General features: G+C 52.1%; 1 protein-coding gene across 13 annotated transcripts in view; it reads right to left on the reverse strand.

The window, feature by feature from the left end:
- LOC133346171 (tensin-3-like) overlaps positions 1-16,171 on the reverse strand; it is a 135,874-nt gene that overhangs the window by 11,776 nt on the left and 107,927 nt on the right. For 12 of the 13 annotated variants that reach the window (XM_061557649.1, XM_061557648.1, XM_061557643.1 and 9 more), the window contains 5 exons: positions 6,919-7,136; positions 6,156-6,234; positions 5,265-5,357; positions 3,521-3,559; positions 481-2,094 (listed from right to left, as the gene is read on the reverse strand). In XM_061557649.1, the coding sequence (XP_061413633.1) occupies positions 481-2,094; positions 3,521-3,559; positions 5,265-5,357; positions 6,156-6,234; positions 6,919-7,136 (2,043 nt within the window). The remainder of the gene's footprint in view (positions 1-480; positions 2,095-3,520; positions 3,560-5,264; positions 5,358-6,155; positions 6,235-6,918; positions 7,137-16,171) is intronic. The other variant, XM_061557641.1, reaches the window with a different exon arrangement.

The raw sequence follows: 16,171 nt of genomic DNA on the forward strand, positions 1-16,171 counted from the left end.
GGTAAGGATGGTGCCAATGTTAATAATAAATATAGCTGGTCGTGCAATATTGAGCTATGGCACTAACACAAAAATATACCTGTTGAGAGTAATGTCATCAAGCTACGTGTCCGCTACTGCAGGGCAAGTGAAGAGTGTGAGCTCATGTGCTGTGTGTGCCGTGTGAGTGTGAGCGCATGTGCTACGTGAGCGTGTACACAATGTTGAATGTGTGCGTGTGTGCCACATGAGCATGTATAGTGTGCAATGTTGAATGTGAGCGTGTGCCGCGTATGTGCTGCGTGAGCGTGTATACAATGTTGAGTGCGAGCGTGTGTGTGCTTTCTGCATGAGTGCGAACATATGTGCCGCGTGAGCGCGTATAGCCGTATGCAATGTTGAGTGTGAGCGTGTGTTTGTGCTGCGTCAGTGCTAACGCGTGTGCGTGTTTGCGCTGTGCGAGTGCGAGCGAGTCTTCCGCGCTCGGCGTGCGATTCCCACCGTGTGTGGGGCTCCAATCGGGAAGCGAGTGCGGGAAGGCCGCGGCGCTGTGCGTGCTCGAACCCCCGGGGCTCGAGAGGCCGCTGGACAGCGGCGACGTCGACAACTTCCCGTTCACGTTGCCGGGCGACAGCCGCATCGCACTCCGACCGCCGCTGCCGCTGCCGCCCCGTCCCTCTGGAGAACCTCCCTCGTCCCAGCCGGGGAAGACGCGCGGTGGGGACGCCTCCCCGGGCCGCCCCTCGTCGTTGGAGCCTCGGGGCAACCTGGTTTGGGTCGCGTGAGCCGAGGCCGCCACGCCCGACATCCCGAACGGCTGCTGCTCGCCCGATGGGCCGTAGGAGGTGGTGGAAAAGGTGCTGTAGTTGAGGCTGTAGGTGCTGGCCGGCGGCGTCGTTGCCGCTTCGTAGGCTAGACTCTGCGACGCGCACGGCGTCGCCGCACCGTAGCTCAGCGCGCTGTTCACCGACGAGCGTCCGCTGCCACCGCTCTCCCGGCCCGAAAGCGGAGCGAGCTGCCGCCGGTAGTCGTCGTGCGGCGTGGACGTGTGGACGCCACGAGCCACCAGCCTAGGGCTTGGCGGCACAGGGCCCAGAGCTCTGACGCCGTCGCCAAACCCGGGAGTCTCACCCGTGCTCCGGTGCGACAGTGCCGGGCTCTCCGACCCTGGGGGTCTCCGCAGGATGCCTGGATTGGCTGAGGCCGCCTGGACTCCGTACATATTCGAGGACCCAGGCCCTTGGCCTCCGTAGCTGAGCGATGAGCCACCGTGGCCTCCATCATCACTTTTCCGGCCATAGTAGGCCACGCCAGAGATGACTGGGTGAGGGTGCAGCCTCATGGCATCCGCGAGCATTGCTTCGTCGTACGAAGCCTGGCCTTCGACAGCCCGGCCGGGCTGCTTCTGAGCTGAGACAGCTCTGTCCTCCATGCCACTGAACGGGACGCTCTGCTGGGCTGCATGCTGAAAGTCCACTGGCGTGGCCGTCCTGATGCCAGCCGGCTGCAAGGACGCCACTCCTTGCTGTGCTCCATGATTGGGCCCGTAGGCGTACAGCTCGGGCTTCCCTTGTTTGCCGGCGGCCGGGTCTTCCGTACCATTGTACCGTACTCCTGCCTGGTTAGCCCTGTACGCACCGAAGCCGGCATCTAAGTACGGGGTGCCGCGTGGATCCGAAAAACCAGGCGTCTCCTCCCAGGGTGACGGCTGACGGGCCAGCGTCACCGCAGCGTCGCGGTGCTGGTCGTGGGGCGGTTGGCCGGCGTACGGTCCGTGCTGCCGCGCCTGCTCGGGCCTGGCCCGCGAGTCCTGCACGCCCGCGTACCCGCTGTAGGCGCCTGCTTGCTGCGCCCCGGAGATGGCGAGGAGACCGACGGGGCCATCCGGATGCGCGGGATACTGAGCATTCGCGCCGTTGTCACGAGGCGTGGCGCCGGCCGCGGGGCCTCGTCTCTGAGACGACCAGAAGGCGGCGGGGTCTGGGCGAGGCTCCCCGCAGGAGGCCGCGGCGTAGGGCTCGGCGTGCGAGGAGTGGTAAGGGGAGGCGCGCTGGCCCGCGCTGGCGGCGTCGGCCTCGGCGTTCCGAGCCACGGTCTCCACGTAGCTCCACGGCTCTGAAAGCGTGCGGCGAGAGTGGGAGGAACGCGCGTTGATTTCACGCTCATGCTGCACATCCGATCATTCAGAAGGCACGCGTGACCATGCCACCGCACAAACAGCCATGCACACTGCATGCACACCAGACAGATGATGCACGCCAACCACAAAGCCTGCCTCCTGTGTACTGCCCTGCCTCCTGTGTGCTGCCTTCTGTGTACTGCCTCCTGTGTGCTGCCCTCTCTCCTGTGTGCTGCCCTGCCTCCTGTGTGCTGCCCTGCCTCCTGCGTACTGCCTCCTGTGTACTGCCCTCTCTCCTGTGTGCTGCCCTGCCTCCTGTGTGCTGCCCTCTCTCCTGTGTGCTGCCATGCCTCCTGTGTACTGCCCTGCCTCGTGTGTACTGCCTCCTGTGTACTTCCCTGCCTCATGTGTACTGCCTCCTGCGTGCTGCCCTGTCTCCTGTGTACTGCCCTGCCTCCTGTGTACTGCCCTGCCCCCTGCGTGCCGACCCTGGCGACTGAGCTGCGAGGCTGCCAACTGGGTTCGTGGCGCCAGGGACACGGCAGTCTGCACTGCGCTGCCATTTAATGAAATAATGCCGCTTTAATATTGCAAAGGAATGTGGTGTTTTCTTGTTTGGGTGAGCCAGGGGCAGTGTGGGGGTTTCTCCACCCCCTCTTTCCGCCGAGGCCTAGGCGAGCCTGCCGGTGATCTTAAGCTTTGCCACCGCACGCTGTTACCGCATTAGGAAAATTCCTCTCGTTTAATATGTTCTCTTCAAATAACGACCCGCAAGGGACCCATTCAGCATCGCCGAAATGAGACGCGGGATGAACGGCAGCAGTACAATTACAGAAGCATAAGATGACGATGATTTTGATGATGTTGTTAATTATTATTATGGGAATGAGAGCAGTAATGTTTTTTTTACAACAGCTGTCAAGATCATAATACCGACGGTGACATTGAGGGTTACATGGGGTGATAGCGTCTAGAAAGGTTACATTGATAGCAGCTTCACAGACGATAATGTTGATTGCATCGACATATAATCTGGCCAGGTGGTTCAGGGGTAGTGAGTGCATCGCAATCGGAAGCTGAAAGTTAAAATCTTATTTGGAAGTTGCCTTAGCCCATCATCCCTTCAGGATTGTTACAATGAGTACCACTTTGTAGGAAAGTCAACATCGGTTGTCCTATGGACAGATGTTCCCCTACCATAGGTATGTGGAATATTCACCACTGGCTCAGGACTGCCCTAATGCTCATTTGAGCAGGAAATCACTGTGACTCATTGATGATGATGATAACGGTGGCAATCGCGAATGGGTATGACCATCACGATGAGGTTTGGAGAATGAGTGACTAAGCGAGCGACTACGATGATGACGCTTGTGCGCATCGACGATGGCTGTGCTCAAGGCAATGGTGAGGTCCACTCACCGGGCAGGGTGGACCTGGGAATGGCGCTGTCAGGCACGTCTGTGGGATGAGCGCCAAAATGAAGCAGGCATGGAGGAGGGTGGTGGAGGGGATAAGGGGGCAAGCAAGCAGACCGGGGATTGGGCCGCACGGAGGGACGGAGGCAGAGGGACATGCAAGTTACAGCCATGGGGTGCATTTGTAACACACCGCACCAACAACAAAAACGCAGTGCAGCACCGTAATAGCCCACGTGCGGTTATCACAACATCACCATGCTTCGCTGCCATTGCTGTTGCTTGCGATGCTTTGTTTGGACGTTACTGCCAGATCAACCATCACTTGGCTAAGGCAGCGGTGAGCAAGGCATATGCCCGGGCAAAGTGTGGTTTTATGGTATGAATAAGTCATTTAGAGTGTACGGATATTTACTTCACGTGTTCTGGATACACGACGTTTTATATTGTTTCAGAAAATAAATAACACACAGGTCGACCGATGGCCACTCCCTTTGAAAGGCAAACCCTCAGGCGAGTGTGCGTGCGTTTTTTTCTTCCATTCAATATGCGAGAACGTTTAACAACGATCCCGCTTCTCTTTGGTGGGGTTTTTGTTTGTTCAACAAATCCCGGCAGGCAGTGAAATGGTCTGCGCCTGTTTTTCTAGTTTGAATAAACAAATGCTTCAGGCATGACCACACGTGCCTTGCGTTCTTGGCCGTTAAGTTGTCCTTTTTTGAAAACAATTTTTTATTTTACCAGGTAAGGCCCACTGAGTTGGATAGCTCTTTTACAGAAGCGTCCTGGCCAAAACACAATATCTCAATGAAGTGGCTTATCATGTAGAAATTGAGAGCATCAAAAATACTCTTAAGCGCATATTGATGATAAATGTGGATGGACAAACCAGAGGACCAGGAGAAATAGCCACGCGACCACGGGTCGAACATGCAAACCAAAAATATACAGGTGCCAGGGTTCGGATCGAACCCACGACCTACTGTAAACCAGGCGAGGCAGTTAACATCTCGCCACAGCTTTGCTATTTTGTTTGTAACAGTGGCGGTGGCACATCCACCACGCTGGGTAAGGACTGCAATTGATGTGGCCTGCGGCTGGGTTCACACGGAACTAGAATCAACCACAGTGGGCGACCTATCAACTGACTCTTCTCCAACTCCCAGCCTCTGCCACACCCTTTCACTGCCCGTGGCAAATTGTTGAAACAGAAAAACGAGTAGTGCTCTCGATGGTGATTTCAACTGCTCTTGCTCTTTCTTCTACAACGCCAAGGTTCTCTTCCAAGGCCTGAAACTCCCAAGTGCTTTGAGACATCTGTCACGACCGTGGGTAATAATAACAATGATGCACCGAGTAAAGTGCGCATTGTGAGTTTATGCCGAGTGCACGTGGTCGATAAACTTAATGCCGTGCAGTGTCCATGATTGGTTGTGTACATTGAAATTCTTTAGCACCATACATAGACAACCATGCTAACTGGTTGTGCATTGAGAGTGGGATGAGCTTTTCCAGGTGTGTTTCATGTGGAGTGGAAGGTGTGGAAGTATTGCGTTTAGCAAGCACTGCAAGTGTGCTTGGTGTGCTTGGCGTGTCTAGGTGTTCTGTGGTTGTGCTGTGTGGCTCTCCGCTGCAGCCTTTGCATTGCGACGCTGGACATCGTGCCGAACAACACGCGGTAAAATCCGATAACAAATCAGAGAGCTGTGTGCAGCTCAGTCAAACTGTCGAGACCACGGTGGCCTTACCCTGCGCCGACGAGACGTGGATCTCCATGGGCTTGTGGGGCTTGAGCTTGAGGGCAGAGAGCGGCGTCTCAGCCAGACCAATCGGGGAACGTGCTGTAACAAAGACAAAGATCCCCCGTATAGCCTTAACAGACTGTTGGGGCAAGTGCTGTTCGCGAACACTTATGAAGGCCAACACGGCGCACGAGGGGGTGGGTGGCCAGCACCACACCCGGCCGCCTTTGCCTCCCCAGTGGCGTTGATTACACACAGCACCAGGTACTCATTTGAGGCTGAGTCGGCCTAGGGGAGGCCCAAGACCGATTCAGATAATCGTCACCGTGTGTTGGCCGTAAGGGGGAATCGAACTCGCGCCGCCGGGTTCGTAGCGCAGCGCACTAACTGCTGCACCACCGCTCCCCTGTAACACACGCGCACACGCGCACACGCGGCTACTTCTGTCACCCTCCGCACCCCAACGAACGTGCCAAGGCCAGGACACAAATTGCACATCGGCATCGTCCACATGCCACGGTTGTTCATGTGTCTTATACAGCTGCCAGAGATACCTGTTAGCATGGACTGAAATATGTGTAGTCAGGCGATACTAACAAAGATGATGTCTCAATTCGGTGGGCTAAATACTGTGTAAGGTGGCTTGTGGGGTAAACAGCTAGGTTTTCAGGGAATACCATCCACTTGAATGTGCAGACAAGTAAGAAGAGACCCATACGCACAGGCGAGAGTCACTTTCCACACGTGTACAGTGTTATCTGAATCAAATGAGGTCTTGCGAATGTCAAATTTGAGTCCAGTGGCTCAGAGCGGAGATCCACACGGAGGAAACTTTGGCCAGAAGCAGGAGCATCTGTCGACAACGAACAAGGACCACAAGCCGCCGGGGGATCGTACCTTCTGGTGAACGGGGAGGTGGACTGCCCGGGTCTTGGTCCATCTCCTCGAATGCCTCCTTGTAACTGTGCATGTGCCTCTGTTCGTGTGTCAAACGCACAAGCACGCGTGCACATACAAGCAGCCGAGTCAGTGCAGCTTACCGGCTTAGCCGTCCACTGCATTGCGTGCGATGTGTGGTTGGTTTATGTGGGTGCACCGCACTGAGCTGGGATGCCACGGTTTTGTGCGGCAATAGTGTACTATGATATCCCTGTGGTGATGGACTCCGATGTCTTTCTATAGCTGGACAAACGGCTTATGGTGGCAGACTTTGATGTTCCACTGGAGATGGCTGGTGATATCCACCAGTGGGTGAACTATACCACCCTAACGATGTGCTGTTGTGACCCTAAAGTGGTGGATAACGGTGATCCTCGAGATTGTGAAACCACTTCAATAAAAGTAGACTGTGGAATCACTGTGAATGATCAGTGGTGTCCCTTAATGCTGGTGGACACTCTAAAATAATGACAATATTCCACCTTTGGAGGTTGATTATGACCCTCTAAGAGGTGGATTGTACTGTAGTCATCCTCTAGAGGTGGACGATTGTAACCATCCAGAGGTGCGCAATGGAAGCCTAAACAAGACAGGCTACGGCAACCCTGTAGAGTTCACCAATAGTGCTGCTCTAGAGGTGGACGCTGATACCCCCTCTATAGCTGCAATGTGGTCTCCCTCTCGAGGTGGGCTTGCCACGATCCCGCTCTCCCTTCCTCACCTCTCGCGGTCGGCCTCCAGGATTGGCGGCGATGATGTTGCGCACCTCTGGCGAGATGGCTCTGACTGGTGACCGCACGGTGGCCCGATAGATGTTCTGTTCGCCGGCGCTGCCATTGAGGCCATCGGCACCTTGCTCGCCATCCTGGTTGTCATAGCGACCGTTGCTGAGGTTGCGTCTGTGCACAGGCCGGCCCCTTGCCTCCATGGTTGAGATGCCTGAACGCACCAAACGTGTGAACGTACACACACAAAGATAAAGATCCCCCATATAGCCTTAAAAAAACCTATTAAGGCCGGCACCGTACACGAGGGGGTGGGTGGCCAGTACTACGCCCGACCGCCTTTGCCTCCCCAGTGGCGATGTTTTTAGACACTGCACTAGGTACTCATTTGAGGCTAAGTCGATCTAGGAGAGGCCCAGGACTGGTTCAGATAATCGTCACTGGTGTTGGCCGTGAGCGAGAATCGAACCCGGGTCACCAGGTTTGTAGCGCAGCGCGCTAAACGCTATACTACCGCAGGCACGGAGAAACACACGTACAAATAACGCCCTGATTAGGTACTCTTACCCACATCACACCAGATCCTCTAAGGTTGACGCTGACACACCAGAGCAGACGCTCATTTTCAGCCGAGTTGACCAAGGCGGTGGGCTGTTATCCAAATATAACCAAGGTTACCGAGATTTGTTGTGCCGTGCACTAACCACCGTCACATCACACCAAGGACACACACACGGGTACGTGCCAATGCAATCGCACAACCGGTCACGTATATAGCATCGGCACAAGTGAACCTAATAGCACAAGTGTCAAACGCGACCTTGCTCTGATCTATATTCTCTGCCCCCCGGCAAGGGGTGCAGTAAAGTTTTTTTTTTAAATGGGCACCATGCACGAACATGCTAGAGCGTGTCACACGCAAAGTGTGCGTGTGTCACTTATTTAAGACTCACGTACACGTACATCTAAGGCACATGAACGTGCATTTCGACGCTTCGGTTGAGCCGTTCAATTTCTACAGCCAAAAGAGACACGCCTTCCCTATACTCGCTGCGGATGAGTACGGATGCACTTCAATGTGATGTATCAAAATTTAGCCACCTCATTATTGCTTTCAGGTAAGCGTTGCATGAAATGTGACATTTTGATTGACTGGGAGTTTGTAATTGAAGGTTGATTATTTGCATCACTAACGACCACAGGTCTCGAACAGCAGCTGGCACATCAATGTGCTCCGCGTTAATCAATGTGCCGTGTAACATGCACAATCAGGGTTTAGTGAGAAAGCGGCGTAAAAAACTTCCACTTAACATCCCGCCCGCTGAGCGCTATTGGCCAATTAAAATGCACGTTCCTAGGTGGTCTCGATATGCGCACGCAGCAGTGTTAGAAGCGGGAGGGCAGAGAAGGCTTTAATGCCACTCTCTTAATTGCACCACTTCCCCCACTGCGCGCATGAGATGAGGTGCGCGTGTGAGCTGGGTGTCAATGCCACCCTCGCCGTGCCCCCCCCCCGCTCCCCAATTCTACGATCAGAGAAGCATCTCGCAGTTGTGGGGGGTTGGGGTGGGGGTGCGATTGACCCCCCCGCCCCACCCACCCACACCAAACATGGCTCGGTATCCTGTGAATTTTGGGAGGCTCGTAAAGAGGAGCCCGTTATTAGCATCGCTCGCGTCTCCCGCTGTTAAACGGCACTGCTGCCCGCGTGTCCGAATCCTCTCCCCGGCGACGTTCGCTTCTTTTTGGCCAAGCACACAGGCAGCGTTTGTCGTGCAGGGAATGCCCGGCAGCAGCCCCCAAGTTGGACTCCCCAGCCCATGTGCGGGACGAAATCTGTTCATTCGCTCGCCTTCTCGCTCACTCCTCAGCCGCTCGCACCTTCTTCACTCGGTGATTCATTCACTCGGTCAAGGACTTTACACACCCAATTAGTCGTTCAAATGTAGACTCACTCCTCGACTAATTAACCCCCTGGGAGAGTTTATCAAGTACCCGCAAATTGACTTCCCAGTACTCGGTAACTGACTTACTTAATGACTTAATTATGTCCTTCCCTATAAACACGTGGCAGTTTACTGGCCTTGGTTCAAGTGAGGCTGACAGTGTTTGCTTGTGTTGAAGCAATACTGCTGAATTTATGCACTCACCAAAAGGATGATAAAATGCATTAAAAAAAAGACTTGTATATTTTACTCGGAGGGACTTATACGAGAGGAAAGAGGCATACTGTCCGCTTGTTTATTTTGTTACTTAATCATGGACTTACTCACTGGTTCATTGACTTCATTGTAAACTTTATATCCGTTCACTTCCTCAATTGCACGCTTGAACCATGTACTCGCTCAGTTGCAGAGCTGTGCACTCGCTCGTTCACCCACGCAACCGAGAGCTCACAAAGTCGTGCTTTTACTCACGAACGCACCACGTCATTATTCTTTTTTTTCTTCCTGTGGCACCGGCCCGCTCTCACGCTCTCACACTTTAATCGCAGTGAGTTGTTTTCTTCAATTGGCTCGATTCGTTGTTCGCCAGTGCCTGCCAGCCTGTAAATGTGGCCGGATGGCCAAATGTTGTATATCCAATTGAAATAAACGATTTAGTTAACTCCCTTAGCATACTCTTTGGTTCTTTCGGTAAAGTCTCGTAGATAGAAAATTAATAGATCACGACGTTTCGATCGCAACACAAGCAATCGTCATCAGGTGAAACAAACCACAGCACGTCGTGATCTATTAATTTTCTACCTACGTGACTTTACCGAAAGAACCAAAGAGTACGGATTCCTGCAGTCACGAAATCTTCAAATCCTTTAGCATACTTGTAACAAGCAAAGGCATGAAACGTTAGTCGTCTTCTTCTACGAACACTGTTTTCTCCTAAAATACATTGTTAATGATGCAGGGTGGTGAGTTATTGTTTTAATCATGATTATATTATGTGCCTTTGCCTCCCACTAGCTGGCTGACTAACTCTTCATGCTGGTTTTGGAGATATATTTTGCATCCTCCACCGCACTTACTAGGGTAATCACCGTCTTGTGTGTGCACACGCTCATTAACTCCCATTGAACCCTCCAAGGCTCCAACACACGACACCGACACTTGATCGCGAACAGTTTCATCCAATTAGCATGCACGTCCACCCCCATTCATAATCTACGATGCCTTCAGTAGCTTTTTTGGCAATATTTCCCCGTAAAAAAATATAATAATTATTCCCAGTGATCCAATGCTGGTGTCAGCCACAGCGGAAAATATTACAGGCAGTCCTTACACCCCCCCCCCCACCACTGCTTGGCATAAACACTACGGCACAATAGGCCCTTTCTGCCCCACTGAAAACAAAACCGTCTGCCCTTATTGCGAGTTGCAGCGGACAACACAGCGACACATGCTAAATGGGCTGAGTAGCTGCTCAGAGTGTGGCTTATCTGCTAAATATCACATGAGCTGAGCTGATCTACCCTGGACACCCTTCCAATTGAGATGTTCCATCTCAAGGGATTATCCAGGTAACACACTTAAAAAAATGTATACTTTCCATGACATTAAACCTTTGCATTACGGCTGTCGGTACGAGTCACAGATAAGGCGCGTGACACCACCCCAGCGTCCAAGCTGGCAAGCGAGACTCACGGTCCCAGAGCAAAAGGATACGCTCCTGGTTGTTAAGGAGGCTTGCTGAACCATTGGGGGGGTGGAGTTGATCTACTACCATTAGCGGTGGAGTCATCCGAGGGTATGCCCTCTTTGATGGACGCTGACGGGGATTGTTTAAGGGGCCGTGACCTATGGACCGTGGGCCCATGCTAGCCCCAGGAGTCAGGGCTTCAGCGGAGCCGAGTGGGTTCAGCAGGCATCAAAGCAGTGAGGGCTGACAGGTGCGTCAGACAAAGTTGGTTGTGTTGCAAAGACCAGATTGTCTACCCATTGTGTTCCTGCCTATGACCACATGGCCAAGAATGTGACTGATCTTGTCAGATCTGGGAAGCTAAGCAGGTATGGCCCTGGATAGTGATTGCAAGGGTGACCACCATGGCCAAGACTTTGTAATAGGCTCAAGGGGGACACGTGGTGGGCAGCAGAGGGAAGTGAGCAACGTCCATTGTTGCCCTGTACTTCTATGTTCCCATGCTACCTGCAGGGTAAGTGGAGGCCCGCACCCAGCATTGGATTGGCAACGGACTGTACCAGTACACATGGACATGACAGACAGACGCACGAGTAATGTACGTCGACAGCTTCAATGTTTGTGGTAACTTTATACCTCTGAGCACAGGTCAGTGCGATTAGCAGGGGTCAGTGGCGTTCAGGTGTGGCGTGAGTGGGCAGTGGATGACGGGAGGGGTGGTGGAGTCACACGCTAGGTTCAACCGCTCAGCGGGCCCAAGGTCGCGAGGCTAGGCCCGGTACAGTCTCTTTCGCGTGGATGTCGCGATGACTTCACCGAGGAATTTCCGTTGGTTACTAAACAACAAGCGAAACAATTGACGGCTTGACCCCCGGGCCTCCTCAATGGAGCCAGTGTTCATCGTAGCTGTGCGCTGTCAACTGTGCCTGCACTGTGGAGAGATCTCGCGTGCGAGTTGTGCAGAAGGAAGTTTCCTTGTGGCGCGTCAGGATGGCTCTGAAGGTTGTTTCACAAGAAGGTTTTCGACATCACATACCAAGGGTGTCTAGTACACGGCTATCATCACGAGGCTCAAATCCCAATTTGCATGTGACTCAGCACCATCACCATCATCCCTGAGGTCACTAAAATGAGTACCCACTTGGGAGGACGGATATCTTGGTGAGAAGTCAACAGTAGTTGTCTTCAGGCGGGACAAGTCCTCTCTACAGTAACATGGTTTCCTATCACACGTTGGACTGCCCATGGAGATGAGTGGCTGTCATTACTCATCATGGCACGAGGACTTCTAGAAAAGTTGATGCTGTGGAAGTAGGAACAATCTTCATGGACACCGAAGTTAAAACTAGTGCGCTGCAATCTCAGCATTGGCTAATTTTGAATAACCACGCTCGTGCTCTCTAATACGCAAGGGACAATGATTAGCCCAAGCCAGGCTCATACAAAGCCTTCTGGCCTTGGAACAAGAGAGCCTTGGTCCTGACTGAGGATTCCGCTGGCCTGGAAATGAGTAGATGACCCGGCCTTAACAAGAAGTGCAGAACATTAATAACGTTGCATTTTGAATTGCCACACATTTGGTCAAAACAAATCTTTAGTAAAAGTGTAAGTGCCATTGTGCATCGCACTGAGCTGTAATGTATTGAATAAGAAGTATTGAGACCCATATGTACTGCAGCAGAAAGTCTTTGGCTGAATAAACAAATTAAGTGAAAATGTCCCTTGTTTTTCTAAGTTGTTATAAAGTACAGACATGTTTTTGTGCAAGTGTTTTTACAACTAACCACAGATGTCTACATAGCTTTGTCAACATCATGGCTCTGTGTCCATAAGTCTTATGTAAGTAACATTGTAGCCACGCGCGTGTGTGTAAGTATCGATCGTATTCTGTAGTTACAATGTAGCTGTGTCAGTAAACCTTGGGTATGCAGTAGTAACAGTTGCGCCCGAGTGCTTGAGTAAGTTGTTATAGTAACATTGTACAATTGTATGTCAAAGCCGTTATAAGAGAATTCTTCATCCAGGTGTGAATATTTAGGCTGGTCACCTGGCCCGGCAGCAGTGTGTTCGCCGCTTGTCACAGAAGTTCACGGTTCGACTTTAGCGGCCGCCCTCGACATTACAGCGAGTTCATTAACTTTTAAAATACGCTCCCTCTGCTTCACAGTGGATACTAAAGATTCCGTGGTGACGTTGGCAAGAGTGGGCCATTGGGTCACGGCTTCGTGGCCCAAATGCGCCACGGGTGAAACCTACCCGCAAAATTACTCGATTGGGATTGTGCGTAGCAACCAGCGCCACCCCCCCCAACCCCCAATTATAAACACTTGTAGGACCCTCCTGTAAAAGAGTCAAGATACTCCAGTGAGGCCCTCGTGGGTAAACAAGCGGAATGACGGTGATGATAGTATAGCACTGCATCTCATGTGCCCTGTGCCCTCTTTGTCAAGGTGACCGCCGAATTAATGATTAAACATATTCAAAATATTTCTCCGCTTATGTAAAACAAGTGTTAATCACCTTACTCGTGGATTTTAAATGAATTTCGAAAAATAAAATTTCACTTAATTGTATTTTACTGATTCTGATTTTGATAAAAACAGACCTGAGGGGGTATCCTTCTCTACCCATTAAAAAAAAAGATATTTAACCCTTTATATTGATAAAATAGCGGCACTTTCGCGCAAACTGCTTAAGTAACTTTCCAAACCGATAATTCCACTGCACTGTCTACTTAAAACTCCCAGTACAAATGCCTCTCGCCACAATTGCTAAGCCAAGGAGACATCTAAGACGTGCACCGTACTGCAGTGTTAACAGTCATTATGAACACCGTAACTTCGAACAACTTATACGACAATCGCCGCTGCTGCCGCCGCTGCCGCCACTGCCCGCGACACTCACGAAAGCCGCCCCTCCGTTGCGCTTCGGCGCACCCCGACGCCGACGATCGCGAGCAGCGCCATCGGGGGGGATGGCCACGCGGCCGCGATTACCTCTTGCGGGCGCCCACTCGGACATCGCGGGAGAGTCGCCAAGCCCTCGCGGAGCACCGAGGCTCCCCGGTGAACCGCGCAGAGGGGGGAGGGAGGGTGGCCCCGGCGGCCGCTTCAATCGCTGCTCTCACTCGCCTTGGGGGCCGTACGCTCGCCGTGCGCCGCACCGCGACACCCGGCTTTGTAAACGGATCTGACCCGGAGTCGGAGGGGGCTTGTCTGATAAAAGTGGCCAAATTTAGCGGGGGGGGAATAGAACAGCGGCACCCAGAATAAATCTGTGCCGCGGTGAGCTGTCGACGAGCCGGGAGGGCCCCCCTCTGCGCCGGGCGGCGGTGCTGCTTCTGAGAGCGTTGGGCGCGCGCTCGGCCCACGGATGCTCTTTGCCGCAGCCTTTTAATTATGATCGGAGTCGGCTCCGCTGCAGAGTCGTGCCTTGTGCGTACATGCACACGTAGAACGCCCCCCCCCCCACCACCACCACTGTGAAAAAGTGCTGGGGAGGACACGCGCGCACGTCCGCGCTCGTGCCCACGCACGTCCGCGTGCAGTCATACAAAGGCTTCCACACATACACATGTGCACCCACAAACAAAACAAAAATCCCCAGTTTCGCCTTTTAGGCTGTAGGGGAACAAAAAAAGACGTTAGCGAGCACCTATTAAGGCTGAGGAAGCCCATGAAAGGGGGTGTGTGTTGGCAGCACCCTGCTCAACCACCTTTATCTTCCCAATGCCAATGTTAATGCATGAAACCAGGTTCTCATTTCAGGCTCTGTTGACCCACGGGAGGCACAAACATGTACACACAGGGCTACAAAAACAAACCTACGTCCATACACACACATCCAGCAGCACACGTGCTCACGCAGTTGTTCAAAGTGGTATGTATTCATACCTATACTTAAATGGATTTGAAGTTAACACTTAAGCGTAGGGTCTAAAATCCTGATGTTCTATCCATTGTGTGGTAAAGTACACACACAAACATGTTAGCATTCACACACGTACTGTATGCACACGTACATGTACGTACGCACGTGCACGCCGTTCCCAAATAAGCCTTTCGTTGTCTCTATAAATGGCTGTGTGGTCGGAGCCTCAGCACAGCTGCATGAACCCGCTCCCTCCCACACACTCACTCACGGAGCTTGATGGCCATGCCTCTCAAACACCCAACGTGTGTGGTCCGTCCTGACACCTGTCACTCATTGTTCTCTTGCCCCTACTTATTGCCCTCTGTGCAGATGTGTGTGTGCGCACGCGCGCGGGAGAAGATCACGTGGTGGTGGTGGTGGTGTAGTGATCCGATTCTTAGGAGTGGTATCAGAACCTGCTCTAAGCCTCCACGTGGATGATTCAGCCTTAAATGAGTACCTGGTGTGTAACAGCAACTGGGAGGTAAAGGCGGTCGGTCACGGACCAGGGCCACACAATCCCCCGAGGTGTTTCTTTGCGGGACCTAACTTGTGCTCACTAAAAAGCACAAGCCACGGACAGGCATCGTGGCTACTTTGTGAATGTTTGATGTTGGTTTTTGTTGGAGGGGAGTAGGGTTGTGTTCGTGTCATTTCGTGATCCTCAATCTGCAATGTTGGTCATAACATGTTTAGCTCAACACAGCAGCGTGTAGATGTGTTGCCCTTTGCGTGGCTGGGTGGGCGCAGTGGTAACACTTGTGCATCACAACAAGACATTCCTGGGTTTCGATTCTTGACTCGGGCACCGTTCTGTTTTCGTCCCCTGATCTAAATGGGTTTCCTCCAGGGTCTCCGGGTTTCCTTCAATAGCTAAGAAATACTTTACCTAACTGGTAATTGGTCAAATGTCCCCCACTAAAAAACAAAAGACAAAAGACTTGGCAGGACCCTCCTGAAAAGGAGTCTTGAGATTCAGCGAGGATTGCCTGGGTTAAGAAGTGTACAGAAAATAGTTGAAAAAGCCAATTCCGGAGACATTAAGAAAATAATAAATGAAATAATAATCACCATCATAATTTATTTAAAGACATTGAATAACCACTTGTGTTGTGTGCAGTGCATTGGCTACAGATGCCTGCTCTGTGGTGGTAGAACCTGGAATGCAAGACTGTCACTAAGTCGGCAGAGAGAATACACTTTGTAGAAGCATTGTTATGTTTTTAAACTCACAGAGGCAAACCAAAGTGCCTTCATTAAGACTGCCACTTACCGTGTATAGTAGGCAATGTTCCCCGTTGTTTGTAAATATTTTGATGCTCCCATGCGGTTATGAAACTAAGCCTCTATGCGACTGCCCCTAAACCGCAGCCAGCTTCAACTGACCAAATAGGCCAACAAAAATAACGGGGACACAACCACAGTCTCTACTCAAACCCACCTCTGTCTCTATAGACATCAAGAGGCACAAAAAAACGTAAGAATTAGCCGACACATTCTCTAATCAGAGCTTTTGAGCAGCAGCAGCCTGTTTTAACAACCCACAAAACCTGACGCCTCCTTTACAATTCACACGCCCTTTGAGGGCCAGCCTGGTCAATATAAGAATTGTAAGCAGAGGCATTGACTCTCACTACTAAACATCTACCCGTGCGAAGTTGAGATTAGTTTCGCATTTATTATGGCAGCAAGTTTACTCAAGAC

The sequence above is a fragment of the Lethenteron reissneri genome, chromosome 23, assembly GCF_015708825.2.
Source record: "Lethenteron reissneri isolate LAM-NWPU_2019-01 chromosome 23, ASM1570882v1, whole genome shotgun sequence".
Lineage (NCBI taxonomy): Eukaryota > Metazoa > Chordata > Hyperoartia > Petromyzontiformes > Petromyzontidae > Lethenteron > Lethenteron reissneri.